Source organism: Amphiura filiformis, chromosome 11 (assembly GCF_039555335.1).
Source record: "Amphiura filiformis chromosome 11, Afil_fr2py, whole genome shotgun sequence".
Lineage (NCBI taxonomy): Eukaryota > Metazoa > Echinodermata > Ophiuroidea > Amphilepidida > Amphiuridae > Amphiura > Amphiura filiformis.
Window position 1 is genome coordinate 54,291,571 of NC_092638.1, and position 20,547 is coordinate 54,312,117.

At 38.1% G+C, this 20,547-nt stretch overlaps 2 protein-coding genes across 2 annotated transcripts in view; both read right to left on the reverse strand.

Moving 5' to 3' along the window:
- The window catches only part of LOC140163781 (uncharacterized), a 39,996-nt gene extending 31,283 nt beyond the window's left edge, over positions 1 to 8,713 (reverse strand). The window contains exons 1-8 of the mRNA XM_072187096.1: positions 8,675 to 8,713; positions 8,069 to 8,167; positions 7,515 to 7,620; positions 6,682 to 6,770; positions 5,352 to 5,459; positions 4,521 to 4,640; positions 2,997 to 3,098; positions 1,849 to 1,989 (exon numbers count right to left, since the gene is read on the reverse strand). Coding sequence (XP_072043197.1) covers positions 1,849 to 1,989; positions 2,997 to 3,098; positions 4,521 to 4,640; positions 5,352 to 5,459; positions 6,682 to 6,770; positions 7,515 to 7,620; positions 8,069 to 8,167; positions 8,675 to 8,713 — 804 coding nt within the window. The remainder of the gene's footprint in view (positions 1 to 1,848; positions 1,990 to 2,996; positions 3,099 to 4,520; positions 4,641 to 5,351; positions 5,460 to 6,681; positions 6,771 to 7,514; positions 7,621 to 8,068; positions 8,168 to 8,674) is intronic.
- On the reverse strand, positions 6,925 to 20,331 carry LOC140165015 (uncharacterized). Its single transcript, XM_072188425.1, has 9 exons — positions 20,198 to 20,331; positions 18,840 to 18,977; positions 15,373 to 15,837; positions 14,657 to 14,704; positions 13,713 to 14,165; positions 12,649 to 12,806; positions 9,184 to 9,284; positions 8,069 to 8,167; positions 6,925 to 7,620 (listed from the first exon to the last, which is right to left on the reverse strand). Exons 1-7 carry the CDS (start codon positions 20,232 to 20,234, stop codon positions 9,201 to 9,203), a joined length of 1,383 nt encoding a protein of 460 aa, XP_072044526.1. The 5' UTR covers positions 20,235 to 20,331; the 3' UTR covers positions 6,925 to 7,620; positions 8,069 to 8,167; positions 9,184 to 9,200.
- Positions 20,332 to 20,547: the final 216 nt, after the last annotated feature.

The following is a 20,547-nucleotide window of genomic DNA, read 5'->3' on the forward strand; positions in this document are numbered from 1 at the left end:
TCTCCGAAATACATCGACTTGGAGCGTCAAATTTCAGGATAGTAATGAGAAAAATAGTATCTATTATGTGATACCAAAACCTCATCAACAATGAAAAAATCGGGGATGATGCTGTCGATCGGGTTACGGACCTTTAAGGGTGTCCTCCTCCAGAGGTTGATTAAATGTAAGCCCAGAATACATTGCAGCCACTGACAGCATGTTTGAGAAACACATGGTTATTTTCAGAAAAACATCATGCTGGGCTCCTGCTGTGCATGGTCAAGGTTGTTATACAACAAGATAACTTTGCTGGTTCCACCTCCTTTTCCCAAGCATTTAAAATATCTAAAATTGTTTTAAAACACACGACTTTTTAACTTTCTTGGTAGCAATGTATCAACAAACATTACCCGTACCCAATTATCAATTCAAAACATAAAAGTCGCGATGAATATTCCATCAAAACTACTGGTTCTTATTTTGCACATAAATTTGAATGTGAAATGGTGTTGAAATGGCTCCTTTATTACATTGCACCTAATATCATACTGCATGCTGGGATTACATTGAATCAACCTCTGGTCCTCCTCAGCCAATGTTACAAATTTGCTTTGAATTTGAACATAGGAGCCCTAGTGCATGGGAGAGTAAAATTGGGGGTGGGGGCAAGAAATTTTTGGGAACCGAAAGGGGAAAAGCAATTTTGGCAAGCTGGGGAAGCACACATTCATGGGCACCTTTTAACTAAAACGCTCTAAAAAGGCTTAGGAAAACAGCACAGAAGCACTTAAATATGCAAATTTTATATCAATTTGTAAGCACTCTTTAGCAAAGTCATAGTTCATTGAATTTACAACTATATAACAAAACAATGAAAATAGTAACTTTTTGCACAAGATTTGCAATATAAAGAGAATTGGCCATTGCTCATTCTAGTGATGCTAGTATATGGACAATATAAGTGTGCTTTTTCTTTTCATTTAATGGCATAAAATTTGAAACATATTGTAAGGAACACTTGAGGTTTTGACTTTTTAAAAAAATGTGCTTGGATAAGTAGTTTTCAACATATTTACCACATTCGCTTTGCTAAAACTTTGAATTGCGTTATCTGTTGACCTAGTGACGAAAAAAGTGTTTTTAAGGGAAGTGTTAGCTTTCGGTCGATATTTAAAAAAAATCTGATGCGATGAAGGGAACACTTGAGGTTTCGACAAAAACCAATCAAAGAGGCCCATTTTTCATCTAGAAGCTCCACAGCTCTTACATTGCTATGCACTCAACCGTGTAATGTACTGTGCGGAGACAGTTCACTGCTTGCTTGAGAGCTCTTGGACGAAAATGTGTGCTCAGGTGTATCGAGGTGCAAACTGTGCGCATCATGGTTTATAAGAGAATTGTTTTTGACCTTTCCATATGCCCTGCTCACTGTGCTCGCAACATAGACCAAATTGGGATCTCAACAATTTGGCATGTGCAAATGGGGGGGGGGGGGAAAGAATTTTTGGCAGGCTGAGAAGGGGGGGCAGCAATTTTTGGCATTCCATTTTGAAATTTTACAACCCCCAGCTCATAATTATTGCACAACATTTTTGTATCAAAATGATTGGTACCCACCAATATCGAGTGAACATGTACAAGACTGCCACATCAAAATGCAGCATAACATCCACCTTATTTGTAAATTTATGTAATAAAGGTCATCAAACAATAAATTGTAATCATTTCAAGAGGATCTAAGAAACAGACATTTTTATATCAACAACAACAAAGCTGATGGGTACCAATCATTTTGATACAGTATGTATGGAACTTTGTAGTTGAATCATGACAATTACTTTTAAAAGTCAATATAAACAACAATACCTTATCTTTAGCATGAATATTGGCATGTTGCTCTACTAATAAGCGCACAACTTCTTCAGAACTGCTGTATACCGATGAACTGTCATGATTGTTGTACATCCCCCATTCCAGAACAGAATAATGCAAAGCAGTGTATCCATTCTAAGATGAATAAAGTAGAGTATAGAGTAAAATGATCATTATTCATTATCATCATGATCATCAACAACACAACATTGTGAATTTGATGTATTCCCGCTCCCGCGATCACAGCCTTCAACAACAGTGGCGAGTCAGTACTCAACAACAACATTGTGAATTTGATGTATTCCCGCTCCGCATCACAGATCCGTGCCTTCAACAACAGTGGCGAGTACTCAACAACAACACTGTGAATTTGATGTATTCCCGCTCCCGCGAGCACAGCCTTCAACAACAGTGGCGAGTACTCAACAACAACACTGTGAATTTGATGTATTCCCGCTCCCGCGAGCACAGCCTTCAACAACAGTGGCGAGTACTCAACAACAACATTGTGAATTTGATGTATTCCCGCTCCGCATCACAAATCAACAACAGTGGCGAGTACTGATTTGAGAGGCAGATGATATGAATACAAAAGCTTACATAACATAGTATAGGCACAACTTTAGAAGTGGCCCAAAACAAGTAGCACAAATTGGGGGGGGGGGGCACAACTTTAGAAGTGACAGAGTGCCAGGGTTGCTTAATTTAAAGCAATAATGTGTGATTTGCATAAAGAATAGATTCTTATTTAAATGTTTGTTTTCACTGATCACATTATCCCCTTTTAATTTCGAGCCAAACAAACGAGGTATAATGAAGAAGATGGGGCGGCAAAAACGAAGGGGCGGCAAAAAGAATTAGTAAATAAAAAAGGGCGGAAAAATTTGATAAAGTATAAAAAATTTTGAAAAAATGGTACTATACATCTAAATGTGCTGCTTTTAGGGCGCTAGTGCCTGAAACCCTTTTTTTTTCTGCTCTTCACTTTTTCAAACGACCGAGAAAAAAATTGGGTCAACCTTTTCGGGCTGTCGAGGAAAGGCGGCAAAATTGAATTTTCTTCAGCCCCGGGGTTGGGGTGCCACGATGCACGCCGCTGATTATTGCTGACTTTGGTATGATTGAATCATCAGATTGTGTACCTTGGCATCAGTAGCATGAATATCAGCTCCACATTCTAACAATGCTGAAACAAGTGACCCTTTCAATTGTTTTGCAGCAGAAAGTAAAGGTGTCAGACCATCCTGTACAAAGAATAAAAAAGGGTAAGTGTCACGCTGGGGGACGACTTAATAATAATAATAATAACGATAACAATAATAGTAATATACAATATTTATAAAGTGCCTTATAAACGAATCTCAAAGCAATGAAATTATTAATTAGGGATTCAATCATTAAACAATGATGCGTCTGCGTCGTCTGCATGATTTACTTAAAGTACGCAGACGCCCCTGACGCGAGTTGTTAAACGGTGATGAACAATAGTGAAACATGATTGAATCCCTTTCAAATCCACAGGATTATTGAATGTCCAGTGACAAGAAGTTCGATTATTTTTCTATTGATATCAGCAATTCATGGGCTGTGCAATAATTATGAGCCCTGGGGAGGGTAAAATTGGGGGGGGGGGCAAGAAATTTTTGGCGAGCCGAAAGGGGGGGGGCAAGCAATTTTGGCAAGCCGAGAGGGGGAGAGGGCAAGCGATTTTTGGCTCACATTCATGGGGCGCCCTTTTAATAAAACGCTCAAAAAAGGCTTAGGAAAACTGTTTAGCATGTTCAAAGGGGGAGGCAAAGATTTTTTTTGGCGGGCCATGAGGGGGGGGGGGGCAAGCAATTTTTGGTGGGCCGAGGGTGGGGCTCATAATTATTGCACAGCCCTCAGAATTACAGAATAAAAGGGCAATGTTTAGCCGCTTCCACCAAAATAATGAAAACAAAATGCAGCACACACAAGTTCCAGGCATGGCAAATTTTATGCGCTATGCGTAATGCATATACGCGCTATGCTATATAAGTGTGGATTCATCACAGAATAACAACGATTAGCTCCTGTATAAAGGCATAGGAAGACGGGTAGGAAGAGTTGTTGAAATTTAGTTCACTGAGTTAATAGGATGAACAAATTTAATCTGTTCGCATATTAACACTGAAAAACAAGGTGGTTCCTGAACCACAAGTCTCGCCTGCTTTCGCGACTGCCTGCTTAATTTTGGTAGCAGAAGTAAATGAACCTACAACAATCTATAGCAATTTGAACAAGAATGACCCAAAATGACCTTGACATTTTTTGTTTCACTACAATGGTCAGGCATGGGACTACGCATTTATGAAAAAGTCTGGAAAAGCGCGTAAAATTGGACAAAAACACCTGAAAATGGGCTGAAAATAAATAAAACTGCAGGAATTTTGACATCAAAAGACTGGTTCCAGTGTTTCCACTGGAAAATCCCATGCCTGAATGGTTGTTCCCACCAAATTTCATGAACCTGCAACAATCTATGGCATTTGATCCCGGATGACTCCAAAATGACCTTGACATTTTTTGTCTTGCTACAGTGGTTGTTCCCACCAAATTTGATGAACCTGTAGTGATAATTGGGGGCCTTCCTACAAAAAGAAGTATAAAATAATGCTTATTGCATTCTCTTGGAATCTACATACCTTGTCTCGAACTTCAACGTTCAGATTAGATCCTTTTGCTAAAGCACAACATAAATTGTACTCATAGTCATATCCACCAACATGTGTATTTAGACAACGATGTAGTAAGCTCCTTCCATCCTAGAGGACAGAATAAATAATTTTATGCAGGGGCATCAGAAAAATGGAGGGACACATGTTTTTAAAAGTGTTTGTGCATGTGGGTTATAGTAGAAAATACCTCAAAATATGGGAAGAGTAGACTTGCGTGATACAGGGGGTGTCTGAAGGGGACATGCCCCTTGAGAACTTCTGAAGTAGCTTGAAGTTGGACATTTTTCAAAATGAAGCCCTAATTGAAGCCATTTGGTGCCATTTTTCATTTTCGTTTTTCATTCCTTTCACTGCAACCAGTGGAATTTGGCCAACATGGGGGGAAGTGTGTTCGCGTCACCCAGCATCAAAGATGAGTTAAAAAATTGTGCAGCCCTGTTGCACCAGTAAAAAAAAAGTGTATATTATGCACCAAATGACTCTAATTGGGGCCTCATATAAAAAGATTTTCCAACCCTCCGATAACTCGGCCTTTATGTCACACAACCATGACGTGTGGTGTCTCACACCCACATACCAAATTGTCACAAGCAATTTTGACCTCCTAAACAGGATTCACGTTCATTCTCTGAAAAGGACCCTTAAACCTATTCTATTACCCCTATCAATTTTCGTGCCATATGCCACGAAATGGCTTAATATGCATGTAAAAAAATTATTTACAAAAATAAGGTCTAATCTTTGGAACAAAGGATTCACATCAAAGTAACATGTTACACATCTTCCAAAGCATCATACCTTGGTAATATTGTTGACATCTGCACCTGATTCTGCAAGAATTTCTACTATACTCGGAATAGGTAGTATGCATTTCACGACTGCATGTATTATAGCATTTTCTCCATCCTGGAAGAAACAATGTATATAAAACACAAATAGAATATACTGTAAAACATCATTTTCAAAAATGTGTCTATTTTTCCTTTACTTATGTGTTATATTCTGATTATGTTGCTGATGGTTTATTTATCCACTCTAAATGATATTATAGCCTAAAGGATTTTTTTAAACACTTTATGAAATCTAAAAAATATTTTATGAAATGTAAAGGGTATGACGTGTAGCCTTATTTGTTTTACACATCTGTACCAATTTATAGCATCACACATCATTGCGTCACGGTCAAAATGGTTCAAAATATAGAAAAAGAGTCCACAGGAGTCAACTTTCCTCAACAAACACATAGGCCTGGCCTACTTGTTTGAGAGTTGATGGACTTACATGCAACTTTTAAAATGCCGCTTTTTACATAATAAACCATTGCGACTGAATGTAATGAATCGTGATGCTATAAATTGGTGCAGATGTGAATAGCAAAATAATAAGGTTACACGACAGATATTGGAATTCTTACATAAAAGTATTTTGGTTTTCATTATTCCAAAGTGAATGCTGACTTTGATTTTCCAGCAGCCAATCACAAGCATGCATGACGCTGATATCTCAAGAGAAGCGAAAAACTCTCATCGCTAATGAAAATTCCACAGCGCAATGAGTATTTCATTGTCAAACTCGTAAAAACGTAGCTTAGATTTCATCATGGTCGCGATGTGGAGTCTGGACTTAAATTGGACTTAAAGCTGCAAAGATTGTCAGCGCTGTCACCTATGGCATCTAGTATCATCATTTTAAAAGGGCATTTCGTGATCCACAGCATCATCCCCCCACTTTTCTCAAAAAAAGTTGAGATTTTTATATCACTGGAAACCTCTGGCTACATAATGTATAAGTACAAAAAATTTCTTGCAGATTAATTTTCGTTTAGCAAAGATATCGTGAAATTTGAATTTTGTTCTGGTATACCAGAACGAAATTACAACACATTGTCTATGGAGCAGTGTAATACACATAATCATGCATAACTCGCAAACGCAAAATCGGAATCAACTGAAATTTTGGGAATAAGCTTTTTTTGTGGATCACAAAATCCTCCTTTAAAATGAGAACTGCTGGTCACTCTGTAAATGTGACGTAGTATTTTTGGGTATTTTTAGGGGGTATTTTAGCCCCCTTACCCATAAAATTAGGTGAGCTGTTCACTGGGTTTCAATAAAAGAAATTAACCTACCTTATCAATCACTGTAGTATCAGCCTTGAATTCTATCAGAACTTTGCATACTTCCACACTTCGCACAAAGAACAGAACATTTTTCCCTTCTTTTAAAAAAACATTAAAATGACATAAAAATAACTTGATTTACAGCATCATGCCTATATATGATTTTTAGATGAATCCTTTTTATCATAAATTATTTTGAAACCCTTTTCAATTGGACGTCACTTTAAGGTTATAGCAACTATTTTAAACTGTTGCGATTTGGTAGTTTGCAGCATCTTGCGAATGGTAGTGAGTTTTGGCAAAAATTGCATTGATCATTTCATAGCGAGCGTGTAGAAGAATTCAAATATCACATATATACTTTTGTAGGTCCTGTGGTTCTTGAGTTATGTTGTAAAGAGGACTGAAACAACAACGCTTTTGTATAACATAACATACATAGCTCATTAACAACAATGAATCAAGCAAGTTTTCACCAGGAATTTTCAAATTATATAATTTGTAGAATGAACTATTGCAAAACATCAAAGTGTTATTTTCAATAATATATTGATTTAGATAATGAAAATCAATTTTTTTGGTTGCTTCGACCAACCGCAATACCTAGTCTACCCTTAACTGGATATTTTGTATGTCACTCAGACCAACTCTGGTTCTGCATTCACAGTTTCCCCATCAGTCCAGCAGCATTTTTGTAAAAAGAAAATTGGAGGGAAAAAAATTCAATAGGTCAATTTCTCAAAGACAAATGTGCACCTCAAAACATAAATGTGTGTTACCTTAGAGACATGCTTTGTTTATGCATGATGAACATTTGCTCAGGTGAGAAAAAAGAACAGGACTTGCTACCTTGTTTAAGATATTGACTTCAGCACCTCGATAAAGAAGATCTCGACATATAGCAGCATTGTCTCCTCGCACTGCATAAAACAAGGTAGTCTCACCATCCTATTTGAAACAAATGTAAACAAAAAAAGGGTTCATATAATATGTATGTCTATAGCTTAGGGACCGATCGTTATTTATGACAAGGGATAATGGGTGTTTTGGAAAAAATATCGACAAAAATTTTTGCATTTCCCCCTCGCATCCGCTCAAAATTTTCGCGTTCCCCCTTGTTTCCCAATTTTCTCTGTTTAAAACTTAACAATCCCCCCTCCTCAAGTCCTGGTTCAACTAAAAATTTCAGGCTCCCCCCTCAAGACCACGACCCCCAAAAGATTTTGCTATATACTTTAACCCTAACTCCCTATCTGCTTTTTGGCAAAGGAAAAGGAAAGAAGGTAGGAAAGAAGATAGAGAAAAATTGTTTTCTCCATCTCGTTTTTGAATCACCAAACAGGTGGAGCCAAAGAGCAAGGATAGCAGACTCAAGTGTATGAAATTTTCAACTCACCACATTCTTCTTGTGAACATCAATGTTACAATTCACTAAGAGATCATATGTAGCCCAACTTCCAGATTTTGCTGCAAACATCAATGATGTAGCTCCTTGCTGTTATAAAAATAGTTGAAAAAGAAATCATATTAATGCAACTATGCCCATGTAATGGAGCATAGCAGGGGCATATCCAGTGAGCATGGAGGGTGCCTGCACAGTGGCGGAGTTTGGGGGGGGGGGGGCAAAGGGCGCCAAATCTCTGTCTGTCTTAATGCGGCCGGGTATCAATGGACTACATAATTTTCCGTAAATGAAAAAAGCTTTTGCACCTTAAACACACACTGACCAAAGACAGAACAGCTGGTGGGAAATCAACAGCTGAACTGCCGTAAGATGCACATTATGTTTTGTTACCTGCAGAGATTTGATAATGTCTCACCTCCTTTTTCAACCAAATCGACGGTAATAACTCTTGTATTGCGGGATCAACATTTAACCACAAATTGCCACAGGCAAAACTCACTTCCTGGCACAGTGGCGTAGCATGTGTCATCTGATTGGGGGGGGCACCAGGGTTGATTGGGGGGGCACAGGTCATTTTTTTTGCCCCTATGACACTACGCCACTGCTTCCTGGTAACCAAATACCACACAAGGACATTTTTATGCAACTCATTGACCCATTTGGATATACTGCCTCTAGCTATAATGACATCCTTGATCTGGTCAACTCATTGACAGAATCTGAAACTCAGGAGGGAATTCAATTTTTTGATCAATTCTCTCCAGGCAGGTAGTGAAACATAATGTTTTGACAATTCAGGCCGAATGTCCCCTCCCCCCCCACATTTCAAAACGGATTGATGGTAACATGGCTCCTGCATGTGCTGTTTCCTCTCCTTCTCATGAGTGCTTTGTCAGCATTTTAATAAATCAGAAACTATGGTAGCCTCTGGGCCCCATTCATGTTATTATTATATAGGAACCAAGCGAGGACCCCAAGGCTTAATTTCCATCAAAACACATAAGTCTACATATACTTTTATGCCTCAATGAAAGAGGTGGCATACTGGCGGAATGAAACATAGGGCCTAGGCCTATAACCAATTAAATAAAATGCTTATGACTTACCGTATTTGAAGGCAAATTTACATTTGCTTTAGAACACAGTAGAAGCCTGCATACATCAGTATGTGCATCGCAGAAGCTTCATGCAGTGGAGAGGTTTCATTCTGAAAGTATAAACATGGTTTAAACAATCTAAATTAAAATGACATTTTTTGATACACTAAATAAAACAAGTACAATTTAAAGGTTTTACCAGTGCAGAGCAAGGCCAAAGAGTTCTTTTCACTAGTATAGGGGAGTGTTCAGAAATCATACAATGGTGGGGAAGGGAGACATAGGGGTTATAAAAGTTTTGGATCTCTAATACGGTCATACAAAATTGTGTTCACACAAGGTAGAGCAGGGTTCACAAAAGCAGTACATTATACACATTTACTGACTTCAACATCTGAGATATTTTGAAGACTGCCTTTCATACACCACTAGCGGGTACCCGCGCTTCGCGCGGGCCCCCGCTAGATGAGTAAATGGGAGCGGTTAGTAAACGGGAGCGGTTAGTATAAACGATGGAAATGGTAATCATGGCAATTGGTATCGCTTTTAACAGCTCAATTATTACGCGGTTAGTGATGTGGTAGGCCTACCATTTGTTGCCTCTACTTTGCAAACGACTTCCTTAGCATAAAATCTTTTGCGTAATTTTTGTACCAAACACCCTGTTGACTTATTTTTTCTTTGTCTTTCCTTTTTTTCTTTCAGTTTCTCTCTCTCTCTCTCTTTTCTGCGTTCCATTTCTCTTTCTTTTTCTTGCTTGTTCACTCTCTCTCTCTTCTTTCTTTTTGTCTATTTTTTCTTTGTCTTTCCCTGTCTTTCTTTTCGTTTATCTCTCTTGCTTTCCCGTTGTTTCTCTTTCTTTTTCTTTCTTTCGTTCTTTCTTTCTTTCTTTCTTTCCCTCTTTCCTTCCCCTTTTTACTTATTTTTTCTGTCTTTCCCTTTTTTTCTTTCAGTTTCTCTCTCTCTTTCCTGCGTTCCATTTCTCTCTTTCTTTTTCTTGCTTGTTCACTTTCTTTCTCTCTCTCTCTCTTCTTTCTTTCTTTTTTTCTGTCTGTCAATTTTTTTTCTATGTTTTTCCCTTTCTTTCTTTTTGTTTCTCTCTCCCTTTCTCTTTCTTGCTTTCCCGTTGTTTTTCTTTTTTCTTTCTTTCTTCTTTCTCTTTCTTGCTTTCCCGTTGTTTTTCTTGCTTTACCGTTGTTTTTCCCGGGGGTTCTTTCTGGTTGAAGGTATACGGGATGTGCCACGGTTTTGGGGTACCTTTTCAGCGATTTTGGTATATCGATGGGTGGGTTTTCAGTGGATACCAATGCGCCCAATTGGGCGCATTTGGGCAAAAATGCCATTAAAGCATTTCTTTCTTTCTTCCTTCATTGGGTGCTTTTTGGGTGCTTTTTCTTGAAAATTGGTATACTGATGGGTAGCAAAAACAGCAAAAAGTAGGTATAGAGAAAGTCAGCATCCGAAAGTCTGCGTGGGCACACCCCGTACAAATTTTTTCGAAGAACCCCCCCCCCCCGGGTGTTTTTCTTTCTTTCTTTCTTTCTTTCTTTCTCGGGGTGAGTACCAATAATAAATTCCTCAATATTTCGATAAGGGGCATGGTCTACTGAATCACCTCCATGTTGACGCATATGTACATGTGCCAGGGTTTCTTTCTTTCTTTGGTTCGTTCTTTCTTATAAATTTGTTTCTGTTTCATCAAGTAGGCCTATAGCAACATTGGGTTTCAAGAAGGTTGAGTTACATGCCGGTGGTATGGGGTGGAGGATACCCCCCAATATTTTGATAAGGTCAATGGTCCATACAATCACCCCCAAGTTGACACCTGTATACATATTGTACATGTGGGTTTCTGGCTCATATTTGGCCAAACTATAAAAGTGCCCATTTTTGCGGCCTTCGTGCGAATTTGTTCCACTTTTGCACGCATGTATTGTGGCCGTTTCTTTCTTTCTTTCGTTCGTTCTTTCTTTTTAATTTGTTTCTGTTTCATCAAGTAGGCCTAGGCCTATAGCAACATTGGGTTTCAAGATGGTTGAATTACATAGGCGTAAATTCCCGGTGGTGGGGTTTGATAAGCCTAGGGCAATGGTCCATACAATCACCCCAAGTTTACACCTGTATACATGTACATGTGGGTTTCTGACAAAATTAACCTCATATTTGGCTAAAAAGTCACAGAGCCAATTGTAGCGGTCTTCGTCGATGCGAATTTGTTCCACTTTTGCACCATATAATTCACCATTTTAGCTTCATTATGGCCATAAATTAATCTGTCGCCAAAAGTGCTGGATTTACTGTAGGCCTATTTCAAGAAATTGATTTAAACGGATCCCATCCCCCATGTCAAAAGAAACCTACGCCATCGTTAATGTTGCCAAAAGGTGCCAGATTCACTATTAATATGCCTACTTCTAAGAAATGCTTTTCCATCCCTATCCCCCCAATGTCAAAAAGAAATCTATGGCGCCATTGTTGAGATATATCATACCATGCTTATCAAGCCTAGGCCTACCTTAAAATCTTGGAAAGTCATCACAAAAGAAGTTTCGAAAATCATCATAAACGAATGCAGTTGATTTATTATACGGTTGCGATTTATACCGTGCTGGAAGTTTTGTTACCATTAGCGCGTCGGGAAGTTGCCACGACCTGTGCGTAATCGCGCGTATAAGCAACGGACCGTAAATATAAGCGGGCCACCATTGGTTGATCTACCGAATAAATCCAAATAATTATTGGTATTTATTGATTTATCTATCTATCTATGCATTTACCATTCATCTGGAAATGCAAGAACTTATTTATTTATCTATTTATTAATTTATTAATTTATTTTTCATCTATAATCTCTGAGATGATACCGATGAATCGATCCCAAGAAGTATCGATTATCGGCAAGTTCCTCTTCAAAGTATCGATCAGTATCGATTATCGGCAAGTTCCTCTTCAAAGTATCGATCAGTATCGATTATCGGCAAGTTCCTCTTTAATAGTATAGATGTATCCCGGCAGTGAAGTAGGCCTACTATTTCAAATTTTCCCCTGTCTCACGGAGAGACCCCAATCTTTGGGCTTTCTCACCAAATGACCTCACTTTTTGGTGTCAAGTCTCTCTCACCGAAAAGACCCTTAGTTTCCCAACTGGTGCCAGGAGTAAAGGAACAGTAGCATAGCCAGCGGGGGGAAGGGAAGGGGTCAGACTGCCCGGACACTTAAAATGGGGACGGATAAGCAGAAACATGGGGATGAGAAGAAGAGGAGAAAAGAGAGAAAGGGAAGGAGAGCAAAAATAGGGATGATACTGATGTTTGTCCCCCCTCCCCCACCCCCTGCTGGCTACGCTACTGTTCCTTTACTCCTGGCACCACCCTGGGGGCACCACTAGTATATTACTAAATTTTATTATTTTTGTGAAAGAATGAAATAAAAATTTGACCAATCTTATGGCTTTAATTCACTTCATATACTTACATTTTTTCCTGAATAACAATCAACTTGCCCACCAAGGTCAATGCATTCTTGAACTTTGACATGATTGCCCCTTCCAGCATATGCCCATAGTTTCCAGTTTACCTGCTCTTCTTGTTCATGTTGAGGTAAGTTCTCTCTTTTTTTAATTGGTTTTTTACCTACAAATGAAAGAAAATTCATGTATTTCCATGTATATCATACTATTTTTGGCCTGGTTTTAGGCCCTATATTTCAAGTGATTCTTGGCCAAGTTGGAACACTGGGAACACTAGTACATGTAGTGCGCATTCCACCAGTGGCATATAGCCAGCACTTTTCAGAGGGTGGGCAAAGGGGGGTGCAAGGCAACTTTAACAAGGCAAACTTTGACGAGAATGGTCAAAAATGGGCTAAAAAGTACAAAAACATGTTGTGCCATAAAAATCAGTACTAATGCACGGTACATAAATCAGCTGTAAATGATGACAAAAATGTGTGTCAACATCATCCCAATGAAACTTGGCAAAACTTTTTTTTAAACCTTTAATCCCTGGGCCTTCAATAGGGCATATAAGTTATAACAAAAGTGAGGAAGACATTTTGTAAATATGTTTAATGCTCTACGTGCTATCCATGCGCCTCCATGGAAAAAGTTCAAGTTTTGAAATATTTTCTCAAAATATCAAGAGCTATCTTAAGAACTACTGAATCAATACTAGGCTTGTTTGTACTCATTTTAATGCATTTTTCATGCTGATTCCAAATATGGTCATGAAAATTTACATTTCTGAAATTTTGAATTTCTGAAATTTTTTTGAAACTTGTCGTCTGCAGTCGACACCCGCGTGAAGAGAGTTAATTATGAAGAAATTATCATTGAAAAGCATGGGCGTCAATCCCGGGGGTCAGGGGGAACATGTCCCCCACCTTTCAGCAAAATTACCCATTTTTTGTTCTTTTCAGCCACTTTTTGACAATTCAAGTCTACTGCCCCCCCCCCCACACATTTCAAGCTTATGTTGAAAGTATCATTTTTATCCAGTTATTTCGGACCAAAATGTAATATATGAACTAAAAATTCTTACCGCATCTAAAGAAATCTTTGAATCTGTCAATGGTAGCCACCCGGGTATACAGCACTTTCAATTTGATAGATTCAACAATGATATGTATACTTGGGGATTCAATTTCTCTAACAATGTCCTCATCAATAAGAAATGGTGTTAGCTCGTAGCCCAAGCTGACATCCTCATCACGGGGTGGCCTAAAATTCTGAAACACACTGTTGTCATGGCCAAGAGCATGGCAAAATCTGTTGATATCTGAGAGGTTGTTGCAATATGCCACAAACGGTTTCTCTGGATCACCAGTTATTTGTAAATCGCAACATCCATGGTCTTGGAAGACTTGAAGAACATCCTGATAGTTTTGCTTGGCTTTCTCCATCATGCTGGGTGTCAACTGTCTTGTATGTTTTTGGCTAAAAGGCTGCGATTCGTCAATGTTCTGAACTTCAAAGGTCGCTTTTATTGGTATTCCTATTTCAACAACAAGAAAATAAAGTGTTGAAGTTTTTTAATTCCTACTTTTGGAAACATAAAAGGAGGCATGACACTACATTGTTATTGTGAATGTTCAAATTCTTAAATTCTTTCTCCCAAGTTTTCTTGAGAAATGCTGCTTTTTTACTACATGTAGTAAAAAATGCACTAATTATGTACTACATCATATTCAGTCCTATATGATAATATATTATGAGCTGTCATAGCTTATTATCAAACTAATGGTTAACAAAAATGTAAGAAAAGTTTAGCAAATACAGTAGCGAATCAGGTGGGGGTCAGGGGCAGAGCCCCCGGGGCAGAGCCCACATCCCACCTCATTGTAGCTTAAGTGGCTATATTTACCATTTGGCCAGCTCCATCTACCAGGCAGAAATCAACCAGAATTACCCCTTTGAAAGATTTAGCCTGGTAAACAACTTGATTTGGGGCCAAAGTATTATTTGAAAATGTTCACTATACATTACCTGCATCATCTAATCTTCTTTCAGTGAATGACTCTTGTTGTTGTTTCCCTGCAGAAAGAAAAATACATTTTTGTCCAATATTGCAATCTACAAACATTTTCATTTTCTGCTCCCAATCCAAAATAACCCACCTATTAGTATTAAACATCATTCAACTGCTCAGGTAATGCCCAACGTGTGAGCAAATTCTCCAAAGCACCCCTTAGTTTTAGTATGGCACTGTATGATTAAAATGACACCCTTTTCTATACTTGTTTGGACACACATGTATCTTAGTGAGTGCCCCCCCCCCCCCACCATCCCTGATTCTAAGTTACTATCCACAGACCTGTCTCGCCAGTTTTCACCCATGACTTGGTTCCAAACTATATTAAGTAAAGGTACTTTTCTCCTACAAATCCCTTAATTAGTACTAGTCCCTTCCACCAAAAGATCACTGTGTAGTGCCAGTGCCATGGGGGAAACAGGTTATCCCCCCATAAATCTCACTAAGTCACAGCAAAAACACAGAAAATCTACTACCAATTTCTGAAAAATGTTCAGATTGTTGCCACTCCAAAATATCACTTTGCCTACCCTCAACATGCCCCCAGAAAAAAAAATCCTGGCATTGCCACTGTCCTTATACTAGTATTATATAACCTTTTTTTCCATTTCAATGGAGGAGTTCCTCTATCTTAGCATTCATTGTTTTTATAAAGCATTGCAACACCTACCTAGCATCTCTGTTGCAGCCTTATAGTCTGAGTCTTGAACTTCAAGATGCACAGCAAGTTCCTTCTCTAGTCGTTTACCAACATCATAGCGTACAAAGCACGCAGCAATCTGTGTTGCCAGTGCACTTGATTGAGACTGAAATTGTTGCAATTTGTTGATGTCACCAAAGCGAACTGCAAACAGGATCTGTCCCTGGTTCAATTCTAACCTGCACAACTGTCCACCATAGAGAGCTGTTGAAGTACAGATATTCCACAGCAGTTTATTCTGTGCAAGAGGTGCTTCAAGAGCGTTGGTATCTCCCTGAACATCCGGGCATCCTGCTTCATCATCAGTTGCAACACCAGTCTTCTGTTCAGATTCATCAGTGAATCTGATGAGCTCTTTAAACACAAGACTAGTTGCCTCATTAGGAAGTGCTTTGTTGGTTGATTTTGCTGTCACATTCATACACACTTTGAGATCTATACAAAACAACAGCAAAAAATACAGTAAGTTGATACCATTAACAGGCATGTGATTAGCCTTGTTCAAGGCCTTCTAAGATTTCCTCCCATCCCTCACGATCAGCACTTGAATCGTATCTACACATTTTCGGGCTCGCCAAGTCAGTGAGGGCCACAGATTACGGCTGCTATTGCGTACGCTGAAAAATTAAGCTCAGAGTTTACAAACCGCCAAAACTCTCGCCCTACAGGCTCGCAGACTCAACCCGAGTTCACTCGTTCAATTTACCCATGATTATAAGCAGCTGCATCTGTGGCCCTCATATCATGGACTTGGTGAGCCCGAAAGTAGGATTCAAGTGCTGGTCATGAGGGAGGAAACTTAGAGGGCCTTGAACAAGACTAGCATGTGATGAGTGGTAATGCCATCTTGAACGTTATTATACTTTGGAAAAAAAAAGTTTATGTGCGCTGGCTGCTCTGGGGAAAGATTAAAATTTGTTCATCCAATCAACCCAGAGAACTAAGTATATATAATAACTTTCATACCTATGTGAATTTGTTATAAATATGCAGTTCTGATGCCTTCCACTAGGAATGCGATGAACATCCCAGCAAACACAAAAACGTTTTAAAAACGTTTTAAATAAGTTATATTTTGGCTTTTGGTTTAGGTAAAACGTTTTAATAACATTAAAATGTCGGGTTATATAAAGGTCATGATAACGTTTTAAAACGCGTTTTGTATGAAAAACACACTACAGTAATATTTTTAAATGTTTTCAAAAAATGTTATTGTAAACTATTTTTGTAAACATTTTTGCCAAATATTGTGTCAATACTTAAAAAACATTATGTCAAAATGTTTGAACCCAGCAAACACAGAAATGTTCTTAAAATGTTTTTTTCAAACCTTTTAATAACATTTAAATGTCGGGTTATATAAAGGTCATGAAAACGTTTTTAAAACGTTATTGAAAATATTTTGGGCAAACATTTTTCACAAAATATTTTTTCAACTCCAAAATAACATTCTGTTTAGAATGTTTTGTATTAAGTTTTCAAGAATGTTTTTGGAATGTAATTAAAACGTTTTTATACCCTTTAGGCCAATGGAACTCGATTATTAGTTTCCGATTGGATGTTAAAAAAAAAGGATGAGGTCGCTATTTCATTATTCATTATTCGGTCTCTTTTCATTATCCATTATGTCAACAAAATCAATGATTTTATGAACAGCTTTCTCCAAATTTAGGTACCCCACCAGTACCAAAGTATATATTGTTGATGAAAGACCATCTCAAAACAGGTAGTAATGCTTAGATCATCTTTACAGACATTTTGCAACAGATTGAGAAAAATTTTGAATTTGTTTTCATAAAAATGAAAAGAAATTAGCAATTTTTCTAATCACTAGAAACATGGTGAGGTAATCCTTAAATTTCCATTATTTACTACATCCTCTACCCTACAACTAAGAAAAAGTGCTGATTATGATTAGCAGGGGATGTCAGACATTTTGAGAGTTTCAATTTTGATTATTTCCATCTCAATTTTCAGATAATTGACTTTTTATGAAAATAATGAAAGTTTTGGTCAAATTGAAAAAGTGATGCGGGCGGTCAATCGGAAACTAACAATCAAGTTCCATTAGCCTTATATAACCCGACAGTTAAACGCTTTCTATAAAACATTTTTGTTTGCTGAGCAGTAGATTATCAAAAAATGTTTTTTGAAGGTTATGAAAACGTTTTATACTCTTAATATACCCTTTATATAACCCGACATTTAAACGTTTTCTGGCAACCTTTTATAACCTTTTGCGAATGATGTCGAAAACGTTTTGTGTTTGCTGGGATCATTCGAACCTAATACCTAATTACCTTTAGATTTATATCTTCCGATCTTCTCCAGCATGATTTATGATTTTCTCCAAAACTTAACATAAACCTGACATCCATTTTGATTAGTTAAATGTTTGTCATTCTTAATAATACTTTTATATACATTAGACCAAAAAATAAAATATGCAACAATGAGGCCCAAAAGTTTCCATAGTTCCAGGGTTAACATCAAACTTGCTACAAAGTGTTGACACAACAATTTGGACAAATAATGTTTACCAAAAATATTTTTAAACTGTTGTTTTAATCATGTAAAACTTTCTCAGAAATCATTTTGGGTAAAGAATAATAAAATTACACTTTGACGAAAATCAAAATAGGCCTGTACAAAAATTAATCTTAAAATAATTTCATAATTATACTTCACTTGCTGAACATTGTACTAAAATTCATTTAGTTTCTGCACAATGATATGCAAACATAGTAATCACCAGGATGAACTTTGCTCTTTTCGTGCCATCCAGTGCAATGAATAATTTCAAATGCATGGTTTGCATTTATCATGTTTGTTTAGATATTTAGTTTAAGGGGGTACTACACCCCTGTCCAATTTTGTGCCTATTTTTGTATTTTTCTAAAAGATTATGGCGTATTGGTGACAAGTAAGATATGTATATTTTTGGGGCAAGGACTACAACTGCTGCACTGTAAATTCATCAACTCAAGGCAAGAAGTTATTGATAAAAATTAAAATATCGGTTTTTCCTCATTTTTGACTGTAACTCCACAACTGTTGTCTATGCTCAAATAAAATTTCCAGTGCAGTAGTTGTAGTCCTTGCCCCTATAATATACCTTACTTGTCACCAGTGTTTGAAATAAGCACTTATCCTCTTGTCCTCTTGTCCAAAAATCACTGGGGACAACCAAATTGAGCTATGTACTTATCCCCTGGACAACCACTATATTTTACCTCCAAAAGTATGACACATTTTGGGGACAACCAAAATGTTTTGAGGACAAGCAAAATTTATGCTTTAGTTGTCCTCGGGACAACCTCCATATTTTCCTTATTTCGAACACTGCTTGTCACCAATGCGCTATAATTTTTGAGAAAAATGCAAAAATAGGCACAAAATTGGGCAGGGGTGTAGTACCCCCTTAAACACATGCCTACCAAATATCAAATTCAATTTGTGGTTTTGGGCACTCCCAGGTCCACCAAGAATATCAACAGCTTCATCCTTTTCTTGGTATATAATTGGATGATCATGGAATGCCTCACTGTTTTCTTTCTTCATTTTTTTCTGCAAACCTGATGATGGAAATAAAAGACATGTACAAATGAGTATCATTAGGATGTCTTTAATTTACATATTTTGGGAGCAGCAGACCTCTAGCCACTCCCAGTGGATGCAGCCAGGACTTTATCCAGGGATTTTATCAGATGGGGGGGCAAATCAAGAAGGGAAAAATTTAGATGAAAAAGTAGTCAAATATGGACTATAAATTGCAAAAAAAGCATACATTTTTAAAAATATCAGCATGGGAGGGGGCAAGAGAGAAGGCCCGGGAGAGAAGGAAGGACACAACTTCTGGGGGGGCTAGGAGCTGCACCCTCATTTGGCTACACCACTGGCTACTGTCAACTACATGGCCACTTTGTTATGAACTAGCATATGCTTCCAGTGTGTTCATGCAAAAGGTCCAAATCTGTTTTCTCTCCATCAACATGGGTCAAAGCTATCACCCAGGCTGGAAATAATGCTCTTGACTGAAATTGTCTTTGCACAAGTTATAAAGATTTGGGGGAGGGGCAGTGGTGTAGCCCCGGTGTAGCCATGACTTTTTCAGAGGGGGGGCAAGGCAAATTTCCTTGGGGGAAAACTTTGATGAAAATGGTCAAAAGTAGGCTAAAAATGATTACAAAAAAGACCTCTCATGGAAGGGGGAAGTGGGGGGAAGACTTCTCACAGGGGGGGACAGCATCCCCCTGGCTTCACCACTGGGAAGGGTGATTGTTCCAACATACACAAGACACATTATAAATTTATGTAAAAATCGTTTTTTACCCCATTTATCTTATAACACTGTATGTGTAGTTATGGGGAGAGGGGGGAGGGAGATACGCCCACCACTTGATTCTCATCACTACGGCATCCGGGAATTTGGTGATGACAACATTAGATGACAGGTCATCATGAACTTCTCATATTAGCTACGCGACCTATAGATCATAATAATAATATCATTAAACAAGGTTTAACTACTGAGCATACATTTGAATAGCAGAAACTTATTTTAATAGGTTAGGGTTTATAACTTAAAAGTTATAAACCCTAACCTTTGTGCGGACACCGCGAAACAGTAGCACAGTAAAATAATTCGCTGCCCAGGTATCATATGAGGCTGCATCTACCGTCTTCTACCTAACTGAAATGTGACAGGAGTTGATCAAAACCGATATTCCGTCCGAAACTTAGGCCTACTTGGCCTGAATGAACTTATAAATTATACAATATAAAACCTGCCTACCTTCTGCAATGGGAACTGTCGCCATATGTCGTTTCATTTTTTACTGCACCGGCTCTTTTGTTTTATTATTATGTGCAACAAAAAGTTGTAGAAGAATATTATGGTACTATCATGACGCACATCGTCATCAACCCTGGCGCCAGAGAAAATAAAGGTAGAGAAGCGACACTCCGTACAATTAACGTGCAGACGGCCTATACCGATGTGAGGACAGAAAATGTGACTCTCCTGCTAGTCTCGGGCGCGGGCCAGACTGTATGCGGTATGAACAAAAACATAATTAACTGGTTGTGTAGGAGACTAGCAGGAGAGTCACATTTTTCTGTCCTCTGCTGTCCTCCGGAGTGTCG

Bases quoted from the DNA above. Each gene is read 5' to 3' on its own strand.
- LOC140165015 (XM_072188425.1), bottom strand. From the start codon at position 20,234: ATGAAACGACATATGGCGACAGTTCCCATTGCAGAAG. The intron at 15,838-18,839 runs GTAGGCATGTGT...TGTTTTGTATAG, and splicing joins CAAATTGAATTTGATATTTG to ATCTCAAAGTGTGTATGAAT. The intron at 12,807-13,712 runs GTAAGAATTTTT...TTTCATTTGTAG, and splicing joins CAAAGATTTCTTTAGATGCG to GTAAAAAACCAATTAAAAAA.